At 44.2% G+C, this 22,648-nt stretch overlaps 1 protein-coding gene across 1 annotated transcript in view; it reads right to left on the bottom strand.

Annotated features, from left to right (window-relative positions):
• Positions 1-1,377: 1,377 nt before the first annotated feature.
• LOC310775858 (uncharacterized protein) overlaps positions 1,378-22,648 on the bottom strand; it is a 63,570-nt gene continuing 42,299 nt past the window's right edge. Inside the window, exons 12-16 of the mRNA XM_083635985.1 lie at positions 16,733-16,783; positions 15,471-15,518; positions 13,869-13,918; positions 13,468-13,509; positions 1,378-2,013 (exon numbers count right to left, since the gene is read on the bottom strand). Of these exons, the coding sequence (XP_083492111.1) occupies positions 1,393-2,013; positions 13,468-13,509; positions 13,869-13,918; positions 15,471-15,518; positions 16,733-16,783 (812 nt within the window). The 3' untranslated portion in view covers positions 1,378-1,392. The remainder of the gene's footprint in view (positions 2,014-13,467; positions 13,510-13,868; positions 13,919-15,470; positions 15,519-16,732; positions 16,784-22,648) is intronic.

Genomic DNA, 22,648 nt, shown 5'->3' on the forward strand with positions numbered 1-22,648 from the left:
ACTGGTTTAATCTGCCAGGAAGCTCACAGACCAATGCATGCGCTGTAAATCATCACACGTGATGCTACTCAGCCAATCAAATATCCGATTCGATTCTGCCTGTTCCAGTCGGTTCCAGTGCTGCAGGCGAGAGATTGTCAGTGACACGGCGATATGCAAGAGATATAAGTCATTTAACCGCACCTTCACTCCCACAACCTCTACGAATCCCTACAGTCTGGCTTCCGTCCCTTCCACAGCACCGAAACCGCTCTCTCCAAAGTCATCAACGATCTCCTTACCTCCGCTGACTCCGGTGCCCTCAACATCCTAGTTCTACTAGATCTGAGCGCAGCCTTTGACACTGTGAATCACTCCATCCTCCTCCAAAGGCTGCGCCAACTGGGTGTTGAGGGCACCGCACTGGACTGGTTCACCTCATACCTCACCGACAGACAACAGTTCATCTTCCTCTCCGGTCACTCCTCCACCCTCTCCTCTGTTTTGCAGGGGGTCCCTCAGGGCTCAGTCCTCGGCCCCCTGCTCTTCATCTGCTATATACTCCCCCTTGGTCACATCATCCGTCAATTCAACCTGGACTTTCACTGCTACGCTGACGACACTCAGCTCTACATCAGCACCAAATCCCTCCAGAACCCACCCCTCACCCACATCGAAAACTGCATATCCGCAATAAAAACCTGGCTAACCCACAACTTCCTCCAACTCAACAGTGACAAGACTGAACTCCTCCTCATCGGCACCAAATCCACCCTCAATAAAACCGGTCCCATCACCCTCACCATTGATGACTCCACCATCACCCCCTACCCCCTGGCTCGCAACCTTGGTTTCATCCTGGACCCCACCCTCTCCTTCGATCCCCACGTCAGCTCCGTTGTCAAAACTTCATATTTCCATCTCCGCAATATCGCCAAAGTCAGACACTGCCTCTCCCCCCTGCTGCTCAATCCCTCATCCATGCCTTCATCTCCTCCCGCCTCGACCATTGCAACTCCCTCCTCACCGGCATCACCTCCCGTTCCCTCCATAGACTCCAGATGGTCCAAAACTCAGCTGCCCGCCTGCTCACTCACACCCGGTCCCGCGATCACATCACCCCTATCCTCCACTCTCTTCACTGGCTCCCCGTCAAGCAACGCATCGACTTCAAATTACTCCTCCTCACCTTCAAAGCCCTCCACAGCCTAGCCCCCCCTACCTGACTGACCTCCTCATCCCCCATCGCCCCTCCCGTACACTCCGATCCTCTTCTACTGCCACCCTCATCATCCCCCCATCCAGACTCAAAACCTTTGGTGACCGTGCTTTCTCCCGCGCCGCACCCCGACTTTGGAACTCCCTCCCCCAAACTGTCCGAGACTCCCTCACTCCCCACTTTCAAAACCCGACTTAAAACCTATCTGTTCTCCCAAGCTTACAACCTCCCCTACCCCTGACCACCTCTAACAAACCATCACCCTCCGTGAGGACACCTGTGAAGCGAGATTCAGGAGTCTCCTTTCGCCCTCTCTTCCAACTCTCTTCCTTGCCGTGGTCTCGCTTCCCCGAGGGCGGGAGTTGCAGTGCAGGCCTGGGGAGATGCAGTGGGAAGTCTACAGCATCCTCGTGCACCACTTGGTAGAGTTTTTGTTGTGTGAACAGCCTCTGAGAGGGGTGGACATGCTCCAGCAGGTCTGTGAGGACACCAGTGAAGCAAGATTCAGGAGTCTCTCCTTTCGCCCTCTCTTCCAACTCTCTTTCTTGCCACTGTCTCGCTTGCCTGAGGGCGGGAGTCGCAGTGCAGGGCAGGGCCAGGGCAGCGGGAGGCACACGGGAGGCCAGGGCAGCAGTAGGTGCAGGGGAGGCCAGGGCAGGTGCAGGGCAGGCCTGGGGAGGTGCAGTGCTGGCGAGGGCAGCAGGAGGCACACAGCAGGCAACCTGGCTGTCAGGCGATGGACTGCTTGCAGGAGACAAGCTGAGAGGAGGTGAGGAGCTGCATGATGACTGTGATGAAGACCCTCGACTCCATCCCTTTTAATAAAGAAACGTGAAATTATAAGCCGCCCGATAAACACCACATGAAAATGGAAAGACAGGAGGACCCTGCCAGCTACATTGTAGAACAGAGACAAACCTAATAAACACATAACATGAATTGAAACTGCTAGGCCATGCTTGTGTTATGAGTGGTGTTATTACTGAGTATTACTGATATAATGGCACTCATTATACTAAGTGGTGGATATGATAATATTTGGAAGTTTTGCGGTGGTAAAGCAGGAAGTAGTAGGTGTGTTGTGTGGTCTTTGTGGCAATACAATACAACGTATGTGCAATAGACACAGCCGAGATACAGCCGAGCTATGTCCTATAACACATATTTTTAATTTGTCTATCTTTAATAATGTAATTCCGGAGGTCTGGAAAACTGCCTTTGTGCTCCCACTTTAGAAAGGCGGTGATCCACAAATTTTAAATAATTACAGACCTATTTCAAAGCTCTCTATCCTAGCCAAGGTCCTTGAAAGGCTAGTAAATTAACAAGTCACGGAATTCCTTTGTTTAAATTACATTTTATCTCCTCTTCAATCTGGCTTTAGGAAGCACCATAGCACAGTGACTGCTGCTGCTAAAGTTGTAAATGACATTGTGGAGGCTTTGGACAAGAAAAATCATTGTGCCGCCCGCTCTTTTTATTGAGCGTTTGACACCGTTGACCATACCTTATGCCAGCGTTTGTTAGATATAGGTCTAGAAGGACAAAAAAGCCAGCACTCAAAATAAATAATTTTGGGTTTTTTTAATACCTTCAAAGCAGCAGTTCTGGCAATGGACGTTTCGGCACAAGCCTTCCTCAGCATTGTGAATGCTCAATGTTTGTTTGCGCCTTGCACCGTAGCTTTTGAAACTTTTTTGAGAGTGCTCACCAGTCGTGACTATCAGTCACTGACTCTTTGGACAATTATGGCTCAATTCCACCACATTTTACAGCCCTGCACAGCCCGTCACCACTCGGCTCTACTTGTTTCAACTCGATGGACGTTCTGCTTCGACCGCCGTTCATCTGCCCCCGCCCACACCTGGTCGTCATAGCGACCGCATATCTGCCCTCCGCCCATGTTCCGAAGTAGGCTATAACATATAACGTTACAATTAAATCCATACACATAACTTTTAAACTGTTTATGAAATACTGGTGCCTCTAAATGACCTACAGTGTGTGTGTGTGTGTGTGTGTGTGTGTGTGAGAGAGAGAGAGAGAGAGAGAGAGAGAGAGCAGTGCTGGCATGACCACAGTCCTTGATCCTGGCCTGAGCAGCCAGCTCATAGCATCACAGCATGTTGGGCGGGTGTTACAGTGTACATGGGCAAATGTGACAATCGACCAGGAGAATGGATATCACTTTGTTGTTAGTCAAAACTCACATGCGCTGCACGAGGGACGGGCGCGAGGGACAGGGGTTGCGCTAGAGTGAAGCCTCTACCCCGGCGGCCAGGCAAGACCGCGGCTTCACCAAAGCGCCTGCGGCCTAGCGGAGCCGACGCAGCACTGAACTACACAATCGCTTTCCTGAGAGCAGCGGACTTTTGGACAATTGAAACCACCGCTACGATTTTATTTCACCAGAGGCGAAGGCAGCAACACAAAAGACTGATGGAAAAGCATAACAGAAGAGAAGGTAAGCCCCCCACTAAACTGGTATGCAGCGCTGCATTGACAGTCAGTAGGATAGACGAGTAAACACGATTCTGCCTGACCAATCAGTCGTCTACAATGTTTTCACGTCACCGTATGAACCCGGGTTCGCAGAATAGAACCCCGACGAGGCAGGTACTAAAAGTAGCACGACTCAGCCCCAAATCAAACCGAGCTGGGCCGGTTTTTACCAGTGGAATGAGACCATTTATCGAGTCGAGCGGAGCGGGACCGCGCTATTACCTGCGGTGGAATTGGGCCATTAGATATAGGTCTGTCTACTCAAGCCATTGGTTGGTTTGTAAATTACCTCTCAAACCATAGACAATGTGTTCAATTTGGTGATCTCTCCTCCAGTGTCCTCGATGTCACAAGTGGCGTGCCACAGGGCTCTGTGCTAGGGCCAACCCTCTATATCATTTATATAAACGATGTAGGTCGTAATATAAATGCCTCTGTTCATCTTTACGCGGATGATACCATTCTGCATTGTTGTGCGAACACTGGTGCCTTTGCTTTTGAATGCTTACAGTCTGCTTTTGATGTCTTACAGTCACACCTGTATCATCTCAAATTGGTGTTAAATGCAGATAAAACAAAAGCCAAGTTATTTTCTTTTAAGAGGGTGCCAGCTGTTCTCCCCTCCATTTTGTCAATGCAGGGTACCCCTATTGAGCTTGTGGGTTCTTATAAATATTTTGGTATTTTAATTGATGATGCCCTTTCTTTTAAACTTCATATTGATTTGCTGGCAAGGAAGTTAAAGTTGAAATTATGCTTATTTTTTAGGAACAAATCTTGTTTCTCCCTCAATGCAAGGAGACGACTGGTTGCTGGCACCTTCTTGCCGCTTTTGGATTATGGTGATGTTCTGTACATGAATGCATCTGCTAAATGTCTCCATCTGCTGGATGCATGGTGCGCTGAGATTTATTACTGGCTGTAAACCCCTTACACGTCACTGCTTGCTGTATTCTTTAGTCAACTGGTCATCCCTCTCCATGCGCAGAACTGTGCACTGGTATACTTTCATTTATAAATCCATCCTTGGTTTGCTTCCCACTTACTTATCTGTCTATCTACTCTGCAAACAGTCCATCCAACTATAGCTTACGCATTCAAAACTTCATCACCTATTCCATCCCCTCAGTTCGTACTGAGCGTGGAAAAAAGGCGTTCTCTTACTCTGCCCCCTCCACCTGGAACACGCTACAGCAGAGTCTGAAGCTGTCCAGTTTGATCCCCCTCCACCTGGAACACCTAGTCTGAAGCTGTCCAGTTTGATCCCCCTGGCAAGTTTTAAATTATTGTTGAGTAATTTGGAGAGAGCTTCCTTGATCTGCTCCTGCACTCAAGGCTAAATTTGTTCTCTACCCCCCCCCCCCCCCTTCAGCACTTTATGTTTCATGTTGTTTTTAACTTATTATGGTTTGACGGTTGATTGTACTGTTGCTGTCTTTATATGTGTACTGTAACTGTTGTATGAGCTGCTGTATGTCGCAAAACAGGTCGCACTTGTAAATGAGACTTCGGTCTCGATGTGATTTCACCTGTTTAAATAAAGGCTAAATAAATAAAATAAAACCAAATAAAACATTCTTTACTGTTGCTTACATTTGTGTAATATTGCTTACCTCCAAATCAAAGTTATTTTCGGTAATACGATGTTTGATGCATGTTGACAGCCTTCCCAGCTCCACAAGAATAAGAGGAATTGTTTTTATGCCACCGGGATCTCCACTCTTCTTCACCTGAGCTTTTTTTGCTTTAACAAAGCGGTCTCTAGCGTTTTTCCACTTTTTCTTACAAAAAGTGTCCTCTTCTCCCAGTGTGCTAGTGATTTCTCTCCACAAGTTCTGTAGCATTTGCTGGTCCTTGTGGTCCCTTTGGGAAGTGTCGTAGAGGTTCAGCGAGACGTGCTTCGAAAGCATCCATGTTTGGAGAAAAGCTGTGCGGAGGTCGCGCTGCGATAAAAATCTGCAGGTACGCGGTGGGCGTCCTACGGAGGTAGCGCCAAACCACGCCCAACACCTTGACGTCATTTGACGCTCGCGCCCCTCGCTCCACCCTTCACGGCATGGCGAGTATAAAACAAGCTTTAGTGACTTATGGCGTCTTACAGCAACTCACGGCTGGCGCTTAACACATTCACTGCCAACAGTTTATCCAATACAGTAGGTAGCTTCTGCCAAGGTTTTTTTTGAGGATTCTGGCTCATCTTTCAAGAGCCGAGGATTATTTTCTGCTAGGACTTTGTGAACACAAAATATCTCAAAAGAACTAATAGAATGTGTGCTTTCTCTGTCTAAAAGAGTTAGTTTTTATCATGTTCTGTTATGTAGGCATTAGCAGTTGAATACACCATGGTTTCAGCATCTGAGAAGGAAAGCTGAGATAAATGCATTTTTGTGAAATTCGATAGAACAGGCAGAACAGTCACTTTAACCATTTATTTTTGGCATCAGTGAGACATCAGACATCTAAACAATAGTTCTGAACAGTAATTTCCTCCAATATAACAGCACCCCCACAGCACCCCGCAAACTCCTCCCTCCGTGGGTGTGTCTCTGGTGGCTCTGCAGCGTGTGTCACAGGCGAGTCTCTGCTGCCTGTCTGTGCTGCCTGGCGGCCGCTCGTCGGGCGAGTCTGGATCGGGCTCGTTCGTTTCTGGGGTTTCGGTTGTGAGCTGGGATGAAGCTGCATGCGATTCTGGGCTTTCTGCTGCGTGTTTCAAAGTGTGTTGCACCCAGAGTCTATTTTTGGAATCCCCCACCGTTGTGCGCCAGCTCCCAGCGCGAAAGCGTTTTCGCCAAACCATTCTCATGAGAATGGTTTCCTCACGCTTTTTCCTGCTGTTTTTGCTCGGCTTTCTCTAGTCTGGAGAGCACTGTCGCCACTTAGTGGGTCGGTGGAATGGGTTGTACACGTTCGGTGGCTCCCATATTTTTATAGGAGATGTAGGGGGCTTTGATCCACGTCCCACCGTCAATTTTTTTTTTTTTTTTTTTTTGACGAGTTAACTCATCGACGGCAGTCAACCGTTGGTTTCTGCTTGACGAGTTAACTCGTCAACGGCAGTGAACGTGTTAACTTGGCCTGGCCTTCATCCTTGGTGACTTCGTGACTTAACTTGGCTTTTTCCAGACTTGGATGACTTAGGGGAGGGGTTTATACAATGGAGGTGACTTAGGGCTTTATACAGCGGAGATGGCTTAGGCCGGGGTTTATACAGTGGAGATGACTTAGGGCTTTATACAGTGGAGATGACTTAGGGGTTTATACAGTGCGAAACCGGGTTTATACAATGGAGATCCGAAGGGTTTATACGGTGAGGAATCAGAATCCGAATCCCCCCAAAAGGGTTTATATGGTGGAGGTGACTTGAGGGTTTATATGGTGAAGATGACTTAGGGGTTTATACGGTGGAGGTGACTTGAGGGTTTAGACAATGGAGATTACTTAAGGGTTCTACAGTGGAGATGACTTAGGGGTTTACACTGTGGAGATTAGGGTTTCTACAGTGGAGATGACTTAGGGGTTTATACAGTGGAGATGACTTAGGGGTTTATACAATGGAGATGACTTAGGGTTTAAACACTGGAGATGACTTAGGGGTTTATACGGTGGAGATGACTTAGGGGTTTATACAATGGAGATGACTTAGGGGTTTATACAATGGAGATGACTTAGGGGTTTATACAGTGGAGATGGCTTAGGGGTTTATACAGTGGAGATGACTTAGGGGCTTATACAGTGGAGATGACTTGGAGGTTTATACGATGGAGATGACTTAGGGTTTATACAGTGGAGATGACTTAGAGGTTTATACGATGGAGATGACTTAGGGTTTATACAGTGGAGATGACTTAGGGGTTTATACAGTGGAGATGACTTAGGGTTTATACAGTGATGACTTAGGGGTTTATACGATGGAGATGACTTAGGGGTTTATACAGTGGAGATGACTTAGAGGTTTATACGATGGAGATGACTTAGGGGTTTATACAGTGGAGATGACTTAGATGTTTATATGATGGAGATGACTTAGGGGTTTATACAGTGGAGATGACTTAGGGGGTATACAGTGGAGATGACTTCGGGGCTTGTACAGTGGAGATGACTTAGGGTGTATTCACACCTATCTCGTTTGGAGCAGTTGTTCCGAAACGGAGAGCATTTTCCCCCTTGGTGCGGTTCGTTTGGGGGAGTGTGAACACAGCAATCGCACTCGGATGCGGGACAAAACAAGCGGACCGAGATCGCCAAGAAAGGGTGGTCTCGGTCCGCTTTAAACAAACTCTGGTGCGGTTCGTTTGTGGTGAGAACGTGAGCCGACCTCGATCCGCCACAACAGCAGTAAACGGTGCGCATTTTTGGATAAACCAGCTGCCGTAGTCAGCTGCGCTGTGCGTAATGGCCTGAAGAACGAACATTTTTATCGTTTAAAAACAACATCTTTCAGATCCTGTTTTGGCGACTTGTGACTTGCATCGATAAACTTTGGGGGATTTTTGGATCATCACATCAGCAGTTTGAACTCAATCAACTTACCTCGGACCATGGGAAGCAACGTTAATGTGTTGAATCTCTACGGATTTTGCCTGTAAATTGTGTGCGGTGTGCTGCCCAGCACACCACCCTCTCTCTCGCTCTCTCTGGTCTCCATTCAATAAATGAAAACAAATCGTGGTAATCAGAGCCAGCCTTCTTTGTGATAAGATTGTCTGGTTCAATCAGACAATCAGACTGATTGCATGTCTTCCTCGAAATGTCCGTTATTATTAAATTATTTATTAATATTTTATTCCTGACAGGACAGGTGTTCATATAGCCTATGTCTCGGCTAATCCTCATCTCCGTGATAGTAGCCTAATAGCAGAATTTGCGAGGGTCTTTGATCTTCTATCTCCAAATTCCCAATAGCCTAAATAGGCTAAATAAATACATAGGCTTACATAGGCTACGTAGCATACATTAATAAATAAATAAAGAACTTTCTCCCTCTCTCTCTCTCCCGATCCCTCCCTCTTTCTTTCTTTCTTTCTCTCTCTCTCTCTCTCCTCGCACGGCGGACGCCCGACATAGCCTAAAATGTAGGTCTAACAAAACGCATTTTTATAATCATATAGGAAAATCTCTGGGAATTATTTTGTCCATCCCGAGAGGCTATTAGCCTATCAGAGTGTCTGCTGGCCAATCCAGGAAGTTTGACAATACTATTTGGACCGTTTCATTTGTGGCTGTGTGAACACAAACGAACCAAGGCACAAATGCAACAATTGTATCAATTAAGTACCTGAATCGGAACAAAGCAAACGACCTACAGGTGTGAATACACCCTTAGGGATTTACACGGTGGATATGATTTAGGGATTTATACAGTGGAGATGACTTAGAGGTTTATACAATGGAGATGACTTAGGGTTTATACAGTGGAGATGACTTAGGGGTTTATACAGTGGAGATGACTTAACGGTTTATACGATGGAGATGACTTAGGGGTTTATACAATGGAGATGACTTAGGGGTTTATACAGTGGAGATGGCTTAGGGGTTTATACAGTGGAGATGACTTTAGACATTTATACAGTGGAGATTACTTAGAGGTTTATACGATGGAGATGACTTAGGGGTTTATACAGTGGAGATGACTTAGAGGTTTATACGATGGAGATGACTTAGGGTTTATACAGTGGAGATGACTTAGGGGTTTATACAGTGGAGATTACTTAGGGTTTATGCAGTGATGACTTAGGGGTTTATACGATGGAGATGACTTAGGGGTTTATACAGTGGAGATGACTTAGAGGTTTATACGATGGAGATGACTTAGGAGTTTATACAGTGGAGATGACTTAGGGGTTTACATGGTGGACATGACTTAGGGGGTATACAGTGGAGATGACTTCGGGGCTTGTACAGTGGAGATGACTTAGGGATTTACACGGTGGATATGACTTAGGGGTTTATACAGTGGAGATGACTTAGAGGTTTATACGATGGAGATGACTTAGGGTTTATACAGTGGAGATGACTTAGGGGTTTATACAGTGGAGATGACTTAGGGGTTTATACAGTGGAGATGACTTAATGGTTTATACGATGGAGATGACTTAGGGGTTTACACGGTGGAGATGACTTAGGGGTTTATACAGTGGAGATGACTTAGGGGTTTATACAGTGGAGATGACTTAGAGGTTTATACGATGGAGATGACTTAGGGGTTTATACAGTGGAGATTACTTAGGGGTTTACACGGTGGAGATGACTTAGGGGTTTACAGGGTGGAGATAACTTAGGGGGTATACAGTGGAGATGACTTCGGGGCTTGTACAGTGGAGATGACTTAGGGATTTACACGGTAGATATGACTTAGGGGTTTATACAGTGGAGATGACTCAGAGGTTTATACGATGGAGATGACTTAGGGGTTTATACAGTGGAGATGACTTAGGGCCCCCTTACTCATTGCGCAGCTCGGGAGCCACATGCGGCTCATTAAGCTTTGATTGGCGGCTCGCAGCACACTTCATTCAACATGGAATATTGCATCATCTTGACCTAGCGTCTTTATTTCTCAAAAGTGATCTGGCGACTTTCTGACCTTTGAATCACAAAGCATTTGACATTACATTGGTATAAAACGGTATGGCTGATGGCTGTTTTCTCTACTTACTTTTCTAATCCAGCGGTCTGAGCGCTTCACACAGTGCAACCCCTCCCGCCGACCAGCATCTAACAGCCGTCACTTCACACATACCATTTTTCCTTTCCTACCTTCAAAATAAAAGCGTTCACTTCTCAGAGCCTTCAGATAAGAGGCAACTCAATCAATTCCATAACAATAGCTGAGGCTATACGCCCATTAGTGCAGCTCATTAACAGATTCAAGTCCTGAAGAATTGATTCAGGACTTTGTGGCTGTATTGTTTTTGATGTATTTGTTCTGACTGTATTGAAGCATTTGATTAAAAAAAAGTGCAATGTTGTGTTGCACTATTATAAATAAACTGTTATATCTTATTGTTTGTTTATTCATTCATTCATCACATTATTATACACTCTCTGATTATTAAAAAGGGTGCAAACAGTAAAACACAGAATTCAGGTGTTTTGCGGTAAAAGTGGCTCTCCTCTTGACTTTGTCCTGCCAGTGCGGCTCTCACTGAAAAAATAGTGAGGATCACTGGCTTAGGGGTGTATACAGTGGAGATGACTTAGAGGTTTGTACAGTGGAGATGACTTAAGGGTTTATACAGTGGAGATGACTTAGGGGTTTGTACAGTGGAGATGACTTAAGGGTTTATACAGTGGAGATGACTTAGGGGTTTGTACAGTGGAGATGACTTAGGGCTTTACACGAAGGAGATGACTTAGGGGTTTATACAGTGGGGATGTTATATTATGAAATTTAAACCCACATTTGCCGGACGTGTCTTACGGTTTCTTACTTTTGGCACAGTGAAATTCAGAACCACCTGGGCTGAACTTTGTGCTCAAATTGAGGGGTGACTTACGGCGCCTTACCGGGCGGCACCACCAACGAGAAGTTATGACATTGAGGTATTGGGACACTGTCCATTGCCATGCTCACCAATTACGGGAGGAGGCGCCTTTCGGCCGCCGGTATGGCCGCCTGCTCCGGCGGATGTAGGCCGAGAAACCTGACTGGCGCCCTGTTTGCTGGAGGGAGGCGGAGGACAGCCCTTGCGCGGCAGCTGATGTAGCCGCGCCGATCCAGAAGGAGTTACTGGAGTAGATCTCCGCCGGGAGGTTATATGGAGCGTCCACTTGAAGTGCTAGATGAACCAACATCTCGTCATGTGATGACGGGGTGCGATGAGGAACAGGGGGGCAGAAGGGCTAGTCCAAGGTCTGAGCTTGACATAACGTACCATTTACAGGGGGGACGTAGGCGTCAGCCCTACACGGTGCAGGTTAAAACCATACTGATTGAGTGTTGCTGTTTTTGTTTTGTTTTTGTTTTTATTATTTACTTACTTTATTATTATTATTATTTTATTATCATCATTATAATTATGTATATATATTATTCTTATTAATAGTAGTATTATTATTATTGTTGTTATTAATGGCCGTTGATGATATAAGAAATTGCACCATCCCTCTGATGGTTGAAAGCATATTATGATGTCCATTAATTTAGCCTACTAATATCAAAGTCGTTTCAGCAAAGAAATCCTACTATGACCTCAGTTGATTTGCCATTTAACAAGCAGCAGCTCTCGTTTATTTGTGTTAACGACTTTATGGAGCAGCATCTCGAAGAAAAAATAACTCACAACGCGCAACATAGCAAGGGATTTCGTTCTCGGATGTAGGCTACAGGTAGCGCTCTTATCTCTGCGCCTCACTTAACAGTAGGCTAAAGCAAACATTGCCATGATGAGAAGTAGGCTATTAAGACCGTTCTGAATGTGAGTTGGATGCCCGCGTGTCAACCAGCTGCAGTCGCTTTTAATAACCTAAGTGTTGTCGTTGTCAATAGACTGCCTTCAGAAAATAGGCTGTACTTTTAAAAGTTTGACTGACTGCACGTCTCCTCTCGTCTCGTCTCGTCTTGTCTGGCTTGTCGCGGGTAGGGAACTGATTCTTAGCATGATTTTTTTGTTTTTTGTTTTGTTAAGATATTTAATTTCACATTATTGGATGCAAGGAGACATTTAATGTAGGCCCGCCAGCATCTTTCTTTACTTATAGGCTGGAATACAACCTTGCAGAGATTGTGAAGAGTTCATGCACTATCATAAAGACATTTGCTGCTTGTTTTTTGTGTTTTATTGCTGTTTGACAGGCCTGTAAAGTCAAACCCGAACAGAGGCGATATTGATAAATTGATGGGTGGTGTGCGGCTTGCTTCCTTTGCACTCGAAAGGAACTCTGGAAGGTTTCCTTTCCTTGCAGGCCCTTGCATGTCCGCGGGTGCCCTCGCTTCCTTTTCAGTCCTCCCTCGGCCTTCGCAGTGACGCGCCTCCTGCCTCTCTGGGCCCTTCTTCAGTGAGTCTCCTCGTTACGATCTGAGACGCAGCCTGGGCCGTTGCGCCCGGGTCCGAGTAGAGAGCCTCTCAGCCGCAGAAACGAACGAATGCCAAAATCCACGAGCAGGAACAGAGTAGGCTATCATCGTCAAAAATCCTCGTCTCCGTCCAGGAAATGCTCTATTTCCTCCTGCCCGATTCTTCCATTCTGCTCATCTCCCAACCCTGACGTGCTGAGAGTGAAAGTCAATGCTGAGTGAACCCACGGATTAATGGCGATTTAAGAACAGGATGGAAGCGGCAAACGATAGGAGAATGGGAGAATAGAATAGCGAAACAACAGCTTCAGAGGAGATGATGAACAACCGTGAGGCCAGCTGCTGCTATGATCCGCCAGAGAGGGAAGTGACGTAGAACCCTCGCTATATGTACTAGGATGAACTGACGTCATAACTGATGTCATACTTAAACTTGACTGACGTCACGGGCTGATCAGGTTATGCGAATATGGCGGCCTTCTGATTGAAATTTGGTATGAAACCTCACTTCTCAGACTGTAGACATACTATACTTCTGTATTCCTCATGTAGTGACAGGAATCAGAAAATAGGTACAGGGACATAACACAATACCAGCCTTGGTTTTCTGACAGGTCTAGGCCTATATGTTCAGCTGAAGAAAAAGATAATTTCCAGGCAGGAGCTGTCAATTATAAATAACTTCAAATCCAAAAACACTGCAACTGCTATCTGCGGTTTCCAATGTTCACAAAAAAAGAAATCCACTCACCAACTTTAACTTAATCAGGTCCCAATTTGATGGTCGCTTTGGCTGCAGAAATACAGAGAAAGAAATGTTGAATAGCGCTGAAAAAGTTTGATGATGGACTTCTTACTACAGTAACGTCATCAGGAACATCTACTTCATTCTCTATCACAGAGGACTGGCCAAGATTTAAAATTCAAGTTGGATCTCATAATGATAAAAGTAGTCTTCAGGACCACAGACAGAGAAAGAGGTGGGGGGCAGAGAGAGGAAGTGCAGCACAGAAAGTACCACAGACAGAGAAAGAGAGGGGGGACAGAGAGAGGGAGTGCAGCACAGAAAGGACCACAGACAGAATTTAGGGGTTAGGGTCGATGTTTCTTTCTTCCTCACAACTGATTTTCACTTCCTATTACTTCACCTACCTTCCAACGTGCGGGTTCTTCCACCAGACGCTCCAGCCGGGGTCCTGAGGCTGCAAGACATGAAATGAAGAAGAGATGATGAATGTCTATTTCTCAGACTGTAGACAAACCATACTTCTGTGGTCCTCATGCAGTAAAATACATGATACATGTATCTTTCTCAGACTGTAGACATACCATACTTCTGTGTTCCTCGTGTAGCAAAAGACATGATAAATGTATCTTTCTAAGACTGTAGACATATCATACTTCTGTGTTCCTCATGTAGCAAAATACATGATAAATGTCTATTTCTCAGAATGTAGACATAACATACTTCTATGTTCCTCATGTAGTAAAATACATGATAAATCTATCTTTCTCAGACTGTAGACATATCATACTTATGTTCCTCATGTAGCAAAAGACATGATAAATATATCTTTCTCAGACTGTAGACATATCATACTTCTGTTCATCATGTAGCAAAAGACATGATAAATGTATCTTTCTCAGACTGTACACATACCATAGTTCTGTGTTCCTCATGTAGCAAAATACATGATAAATGTATCTTTCTCAGACTGAAGACATACCATACTTCTGTGTTCCTCATGTAGCAAAATACATGATAAATGTATCTTTCTCAGACTGAAGACATACCATACTTCTGTTCCTCATGTAGTAAAATACATGATAAATGTATCTTCTCAGACTGTAGACATACCATACTTCTGTGTTCCTCATGTAGCAAAATACATGATAAATATATCTTTCTCAGACTGTAGACATACCATACTTCTGTGTTCCTCATGTAGTAAAAGACATGATAAATGTATCTTTCTCAGACTCTAGACATACCATACTTCTGTGTTCCTCATGTAGTAAAATACATGATGAATGTATGTTTCTCAGACTGTAGACATACCATACTTCTGTGTTCCTCATGTCGTAAAATACATACCATACTTCTCAACCCGATCTCCAAAAAAATTGTAAAATAGCAACGTTTGTGGACAAACGTTGCTATTTTACAATTTCGGCTAAGAAATTGTAAAATGGTAACGTATGTGTCTACAGCGGTGGGCGTGGTTTGGGCGTGTTTTACGGAGATTTTCTGTTTCTAACCCCTCCCCCTACTCTAATCCTAACCCTAAAATCTCAGAACGTTACTATTTTACAATTTTCAAGCCGAAATTGTAAAATAGCAACGTTGGTCCAAAACGTTGGTATTATACAATTTTCTGTGAGACAGTGTTGTACTTCTGTGTTCCACATGTCGTAAAAGACATGATAAATGTATCTTTCTCAGACTGTAGACATACCATACTTAACTTCTGTGTTCCTCATGTAGTAAAATACATGATAAATGTATGTTTCTCAGACGGTAGACATACCATACTTCTGTGTTCCTCATGTAGTGACAGTGATCAGAAAATAGGTACAGGGACACAACACAATACCAGGCTAGGTTTTCTGACAGGTCTAGGCCTATATATTCAGCTGAAGAAAAAGATAATTTCCAGGCAGGAGTTGTCAATTATAAATAACTTCAAATTAAAAAACACTGCAACTGCTACAATCAGCAGTTTCCAATGTTCACAAAAAAATAAATCTACTCACAAACGCCGGAATCAAGTGCAGGTAGGCCCAATTTGGTGGTCGCTTTGGCTGCAGAAATACAGAGAGAGAAATGTTGAATAGCGCTGAAATAATTTGATGACGGACATCTTACTTACAGTAACCTCATCAGGAACATCTACTTCATTCACAGAGGACTGGCCAAGATTTAAAATTCAAGTTGGTTCTCATAATGATAGAAGTAGTCTCAGGACCACAGACAGAGAAAGAGGGCGGGGCAGAGAGAGGGAGTGCAGCACAGAAAGGACCACAGACAGAGAAAGAGGGGGGGCAGAGAGAGGGAGTGCAGCACAGAAAGGACCACAGACAGAGAAAGAGGGGGGACAGAGAGAGGGAGTGCAGCACAGAAAGGACCACAGACAGAAAAAGAGAGGGGGGGCAGAGAGAGGGAGTGCAGCACAGAAAGGACCACAGACAGAGAAAGAGAGGGGGCAGAGAGAGGGAGTGCAGCACAGAAAGGACCACAGACAGAGAAAGAGGGGGGACAGAGAGAGGGAGTGCAGCACAGAAAGGACCACAGACAGAAAAAGAGAGGGGGGGCAGAGAGAGGGAGTGCAGCACAGAAAGGACCACAGACAGAGAAAGAGGGGGGGGCAAAGAGAGGGAGTGCAGCACAGAAAGGACCACAGACAGAAAAAGAGAGGGGGGGCAGAGAGAGGGAGTGCAGCACAGAAAGGACCACAGACAGAGAAAGAGGGGGGACAGAGAGAGGGAGTGCAGCACAGAAAGGACCACAGACAGAAAAAGAGAGGGGGGGCAGAGAGAGGGAGTGCAGCACAGAAAGGACCACAGACAGAGAAAGAGAGGGGGCAGAGAGAGGGAGTGCAGCACAGAAAGGACCACAGACAGAGAAAGAGGGGGGACAGAGAGAGGGAGTGCAGCACAGAAAGGACCACAGACAGAAAAAGAGAGGGGGGGCAGAGAGAGGGAGTGCAGCACAGAAAGGACCACAGACAGAGAAAGAGGGGGGGGCAAAGAGAGGGAGTGCAGCACAGAAAGGACCACAGACAGAAAAAGAGAGGGGGGGCAGAGAGAGGGAGTGCAGCACAGAAAGGACCACAGACAGAGAAAGAGGGGGGGCAGAGAGAGGGAGTGCAGCACAGAAAGGACCACAGACAGAGAAAGAGAGGGGGGACAGAGAGAGGGAGTGCAGCACAGAAAGGACCACAGACAGAATTTAGGGGTTAGGGTCGATGTTTCTTTCTTCCTCACAAATGATTTTCACGTCCTGTTACTTCACCTACCTTCCAACGTGTGGGTTCTTCCACCAGACGCTCCAGCCAGGGGTCCTGATGCTGCAAGACATGATATGAAGAAGACATGATGAATGTCTATTTCTCAGACTGTAGACAAACCATACTTCTGTGTTCCTCATGTAGTAAAATACATGATAAATGTATGTTTCTCAGATGGTAGACATACCATACTTCTGTGTTCCTCATGTAGTAAAATACATGATAAATATCTTTCTCAGACTGTAGACATACCATACTTCTGTGTTCCTCATGTAGCAAAAGACATGATAAATGTATATTTCTCAGACTGTAGACATACCATACTTTCGTGTTCCTCATGTAGTAAAATACATGATACATGTAAATGTTTCTTTCTCAGACTGTAGACATACCATACTTCTGTGTTCCTCATGTAGTAAAATACATGATAAATGTATCTTTCTGAGACTGTAGACATACCATACTTCTGTGTTCCTCATGTGATACATATATTTCTCAGACTGTAGACATATCATACTTCTGTGCTCCTCATGTAGTAAAATCCATGATACATGTATATTTCTCAGACTGTAGACATATCGTACTTCTGTGTTCTTCATGTAGCAAAATACATGATACATGTATATTTCTCAGACTGTAGACATAACATACTTCTGTGTTCCTCATGTAGTAAAATACATGATAAATGTATCTTTCTGAGAATGTAGACATACCATACTTCTGTGTTCCTCATGTAGCAAAATACATGATAAATATATATTTCTCAGACTGTAGACATACCATACTTCTGTGTTCCTCATGTAGCAAAATACATGATAAATATATCTTTCTCAGACTGTAGACATACCATACTTCTGTGTTCCTCATGTAGCAAAATACATGATAAATATATCTTTCTCAGACTGTAGACATACCATACTTCTGTGTTCCTCATGTAGCAAAATACATGATAAATATATCTTTCTCAGACTGTAGACATATCATACTTCTGTTCCTCATGTAGCAAAAGACATGATGGATGTCTATTTCTCAAACTGTAGACATACCATACTTCTGTGTTCCTCATGTAGCAAAATACATGATAAATATATCTTTCTCAGACTGTAGACATACCATACTTCAGTGTTCCTCATGTAGTAAAATACATGATAAATGTATCTTTCTGAGACTGTAGACATACCATACTTCTGTGTTCCTCATGTGATACATGTATATTTCTCAGACTGTAGACATAACATACTTCTGTGTTCCTCATGTAGTAAAATACATGATAAATGTATCTTTCTGAGACTGTAGACATACCATACTTCTGTGTTCCTCATGTGATACATGTATATTTCTCAGACTGTAGACATATCATACTTCTGTGCTCCTCATGTAGTAAAATCCATGATACATGTATATTTCTCAGACTGTAGACATATCATACTTCTGTGTTCTTCATGTAGCAAAATACATGATACATGTATATTTCTCAGACTGTAGACATAACATACTTCTGTGTTCCTCATGTAGTAAAATACATGATAAATGTATCTTTCTGAGAATGTAGACATACCATACTTCTGTGTTCCTCATGTAGCAAAATACATGATAAATATATCTTTCTCAGACTGTAGACATACCATACTTCTGTGTTCCTCATGTAGCAAAATACATGATAAATATATCTTTCTCAGACTGTAGACATACCATACTTCTTTGTTCCTCATGTAGCAAAATACATGATAAATATATCTTTCTCAGACTGTAGACATATCATACTTCTGTTCCTCATGTAGCAAAAGACACCTCAGGGGCTCGACTCTGCTGCATCCCCAGGTTGGATGCATGGTGTCGGGCAGGCAGCAGTCCATCGCTCACCCCCCCCCTCTGGAGCTCTGAGCTCCAGGCTGCCTCAGGGGCTCGACTCTGCTGCAGCCCCAGCTCGGGTGCAGGGTGTCGGGCCCGCAGCAGTCTATCGCGCCCCCTCTGGAGCTCGCACATGGAGCTCCAGGCTGCCTCAGGGGCTCGAATACATGATAAATATATCTTTCTCAGACTGTAGACATACCATACTTCTGTCTTCCTCATGTAGCAAAATACATGATAAATATATCTTTCTCAGACTGTAGACATATCATACTTCTGTTCCTCATGTAGCAAAAGACATGATGGATGTCTATTTCTCAAACTGTAGACATACCATACTTCTGTGTTCCTCATGTAGCAAAATACATGATAAATATATCTTTCTCAGACTGTAGACATACCATACTTATGTGTTCCTCATGTAACAAAATACATGATAAATATATCTTTCTCAGACTGTAGACATACCATACTTCTGTGTTCGTCATGTAGCAAAATACATGATCAATGTATATTTCTCAGACTGTAGACATACCATACTTTCGTGTTCCTCATGTAGTAAAATACATGATAAATGTATCTTTCTCAGACTGTAGACATACCATACTTCTGTGTTCCTCATGTAGTAAAATACATGATAAATGTATCTTTCTGAGACTGTAGACATACCATACTTCTGTGTTCCTCATGTGATACATGTATATTTCTCAGACTGTAGACATATCATACTTCTGTGTTCCTCATGTAGCAAAATACATGATACATGTATATTTCTCAGAATGTAGACATACCATACTTCTGTGTTCCTCATGTAGCAAAATACATGATAAATATATCTTTCTCAGACTGTAGACATATCATACTTCTGTTCCTCATGTAGCAAAAGACATGATGGATGTCTATTTCTCAAACTGTAGACATACCATACTTATGTGTTCCTCATGTAGCAAAATACATGATAAAAGTATCTTTCTCAGACTGTAGACATACCATAGTTCTGTGTTCCTCATGTAGTAAAAGACATGATAAATGTATATTTCTCAGACTGTAGACATATCATACTTCTGTGTTCCTCATGTAGCAAAATACATGATAAATGTCTATTTCTCAGAATGTAGACATAACATACTTCTGTGTTCCTCATGTAGTAAAATACATGATAAATGTATGTTTCTCAGACTGTAGACATACCATACTTCTGTGTTCCTCATGTAGAAAAATACATGATAAATGTATATTTCCCAGACTGTAGACATACCATACGTCTGTGTTCCTCATGTAGTAAAATTATGAATATATCTTTCTCAGACTGTATAGACATACCATACTTCTGTGTTCCTCATGTAGTAAAATACATGATGAATGTTTTCTGCCCTGCAAAGCTAAAAGGGGGTAACTCAATTTTTGTCAAAAATGAGTTTTTGTCATTTTTGGAACATTGAAGATCTGCTTTATCATGTGGAAAAATATCTTGAGTCAATAGTGTTGTTTTTTGGAGAAAATAGGGGGTCATATTTACAGTAACTTCCAAAAGCCCTAGAAAAGCCAAGCAAGACTAAGGTAACATCAGTTACGGTTGTTTGGGTGGTTTGACTGCACTCTGAATGCTCTGCCCTGCAACGCAAAAAGGGGGTAACTCACCAGAATGCTCAGGTTGAGTTGAGGTATGAGTTACATTACTGGGCAGGCCTAATGTCATGATTGTGACATCGGACCAATACCACCCCCACCCACCCAGACACCCACACCACCCACATTAACCCCCGAGGCACCAGCTCATACCACATTTACCCTCGAGGCTCCAGCTCGTACAACATTATCCCCAGAGACGCCAACTCATATGACATTAACCTCCGAGGTGCCAGCTCATATGACATTAACCCCCGAGGCGCCAGCTCATACTACATTAACCCCCGAGGCGCCAGCTCATACCACATTAACCCCGATGCGCCAGCTCATACCACATTAACCCCCGTGGTACCAGCTCGTACAACATTAACCCCCGAGGCGCCAGCTCATACCACATTAACCCCGAGGCACCGCGCATATGAAATTAACCGCGGAGGTGCCAGCTTATATGACATTAACCCCCGAGGCGCCAGCTCATACCACATTAACCCCAGAGGCACCGCTCATATGAAATTAACCCCGGAGGTGCCAGCTCATACAACATTAACGCCCGAGGCGTCGCTCATATGAAATTAACCCGAGGTGCCAGCTCATATGACATTAACCACTGAGCTACCAGCTCATACAACATTAACCCCCGAGGCACCAGCTCATATGACATTAACCCCTGAGGTACCAGCTCATACAACATTAACCCCCGAGGTGCCGCTCATATAAAATTAACCCCAGAGGTGCCAGCTCATACGGCATTATCCCCCGAGGTGCCAGCTCATACCACATTAACCCCAGAGGTGCCAGCTCATACAACATTAACCCTCCAGATACCAGCTCATACAACTTTAACCCCTGAGGCGCCGCGCATATGAAATTAACCCCAGAGGTGCCAGCTCATATGACATTAACCCCTGAGGCACCAGCTCATACAACATTAACCCCAGAGGCGCCAGCTCATATGACATTAACCCCTGAGGTACCAGCTCATACAACATTAACCCTCGAGGTGCCGCTCATATGAAATTAACCCCAGATGTGCCAGCTCATACGACATCAACCCCCGAGGAGCCAGCTCATACAACATTAACCCGAGAGGCGCCAACACACAGACACACAACGGGCCAACAAGAGTCCCACCAAACTAGACTTGAAGGATGTGTAGCGGCCTGATAATCTAGTTATATTATATTTATACGTATATTATTTTAACACGTTCACTGCCGTGGACGAGTTTTTTTTTTGACGGTGGGACGTGGATCTAACCCTTTTACATCCCCTATTATAATATGGGAGCCACCGAACGTGTACAACCCATTCCACCGACCCACTAAGTGGCGACAGTGCTCTCCAGACTAGAGAAAGCCAGCCAAAACTGCAGGGAAAAGCGTGAGGAAGCCATTCTCATACTGTAGGCGAAAACGCTTTCGCGCTGGTGCACAACGGTGGCGCACAATGGTGGGGGGTTCCAAAAATAGACTGGGTGCAACACACTTTGAAACACGCAACATAAGCCCAGAATCGCACAAAGCTTCATCAAAGCTCTCAACCGAAAACCCAAGAAATGAGCGAGCCCCATCCAGACTCGCCCAACGAGGGGGCCGCCAGGGAGGGATGCTGCTGCTCAGACAGGCAGCAGAAACTCGCTTGTGACAAACGCTGCAAAGCCACCAGAGACACGCCCACGGAGGGAGGAGTTTGAAGGAGAGGGGGGTGCGGGTGCTGTTATGGAGGAAATTACTGTTCAAAACTATTGTTTAGATGTCTGATGTCTTACTGATGCCAAAAATAAATGGTTAAAGTGACTGTTCTATCGAATTTCACAAAAAGGCATTTATCTCCGCTTTAATTTTCAGATGCTGAAACCATGTTGTATTCAACTGCTAATGCCTACATAACTACTAACTCTACAAACTAATTCTTTTAGACAGAGAAAGCACACATTCTATTAGTTCTTTTGAGATATTTTGTGTTCACAAACTCCTAGCAGAAAATAATCCTCGGCTCTTGAAAGATGAGCCAGAATCCTCAAAAAAAAAAACCTTGGCAGAAGCTACCTACAGTAAAAAAAAAACTGTTGGCAGTGAATGTGTTAAGCGTAATTGTGCCATGAACATGACACTTCATGTCTATGTTATCATTATTATCATATATACTGGTTTAGTGATAAGCAACCAAGTGAAGGATCAAATTGAAGTTACTGTCTTTTTGCTTGGCATCACCCCTTATTATTTTGCAGACAATGCAAAGCCAGAGTAAGGTAACTTCCAAATAAGGGTCAAAGGTCAAGTTTGAGCTAAAAAAATATATGTAGATAAATAACTACATTACATAAACAAATAATTAACACATTTCCAGTTTTCTTCCTACAATACATTTGGCTGGACAACAACCAGAGTTGGGGTCCGTTACTCAAAAAAGTAATATATTACACATTACACATTACTTTCAAAA

The sequence above is a fragment of the Poromitra crassiceps genome (genome assembly GCF_964638095.1).
Source record: "Poromitra crassiceps genome assembly, chromosome: 4".
Taxonomy (NCBI): domain Eukaryota; kingdom Metazoa; phylum Chordata; class Actinopteri; order Beryciformes; family Melamphaidae; genus Poromitra; species Poromitra crassiceps.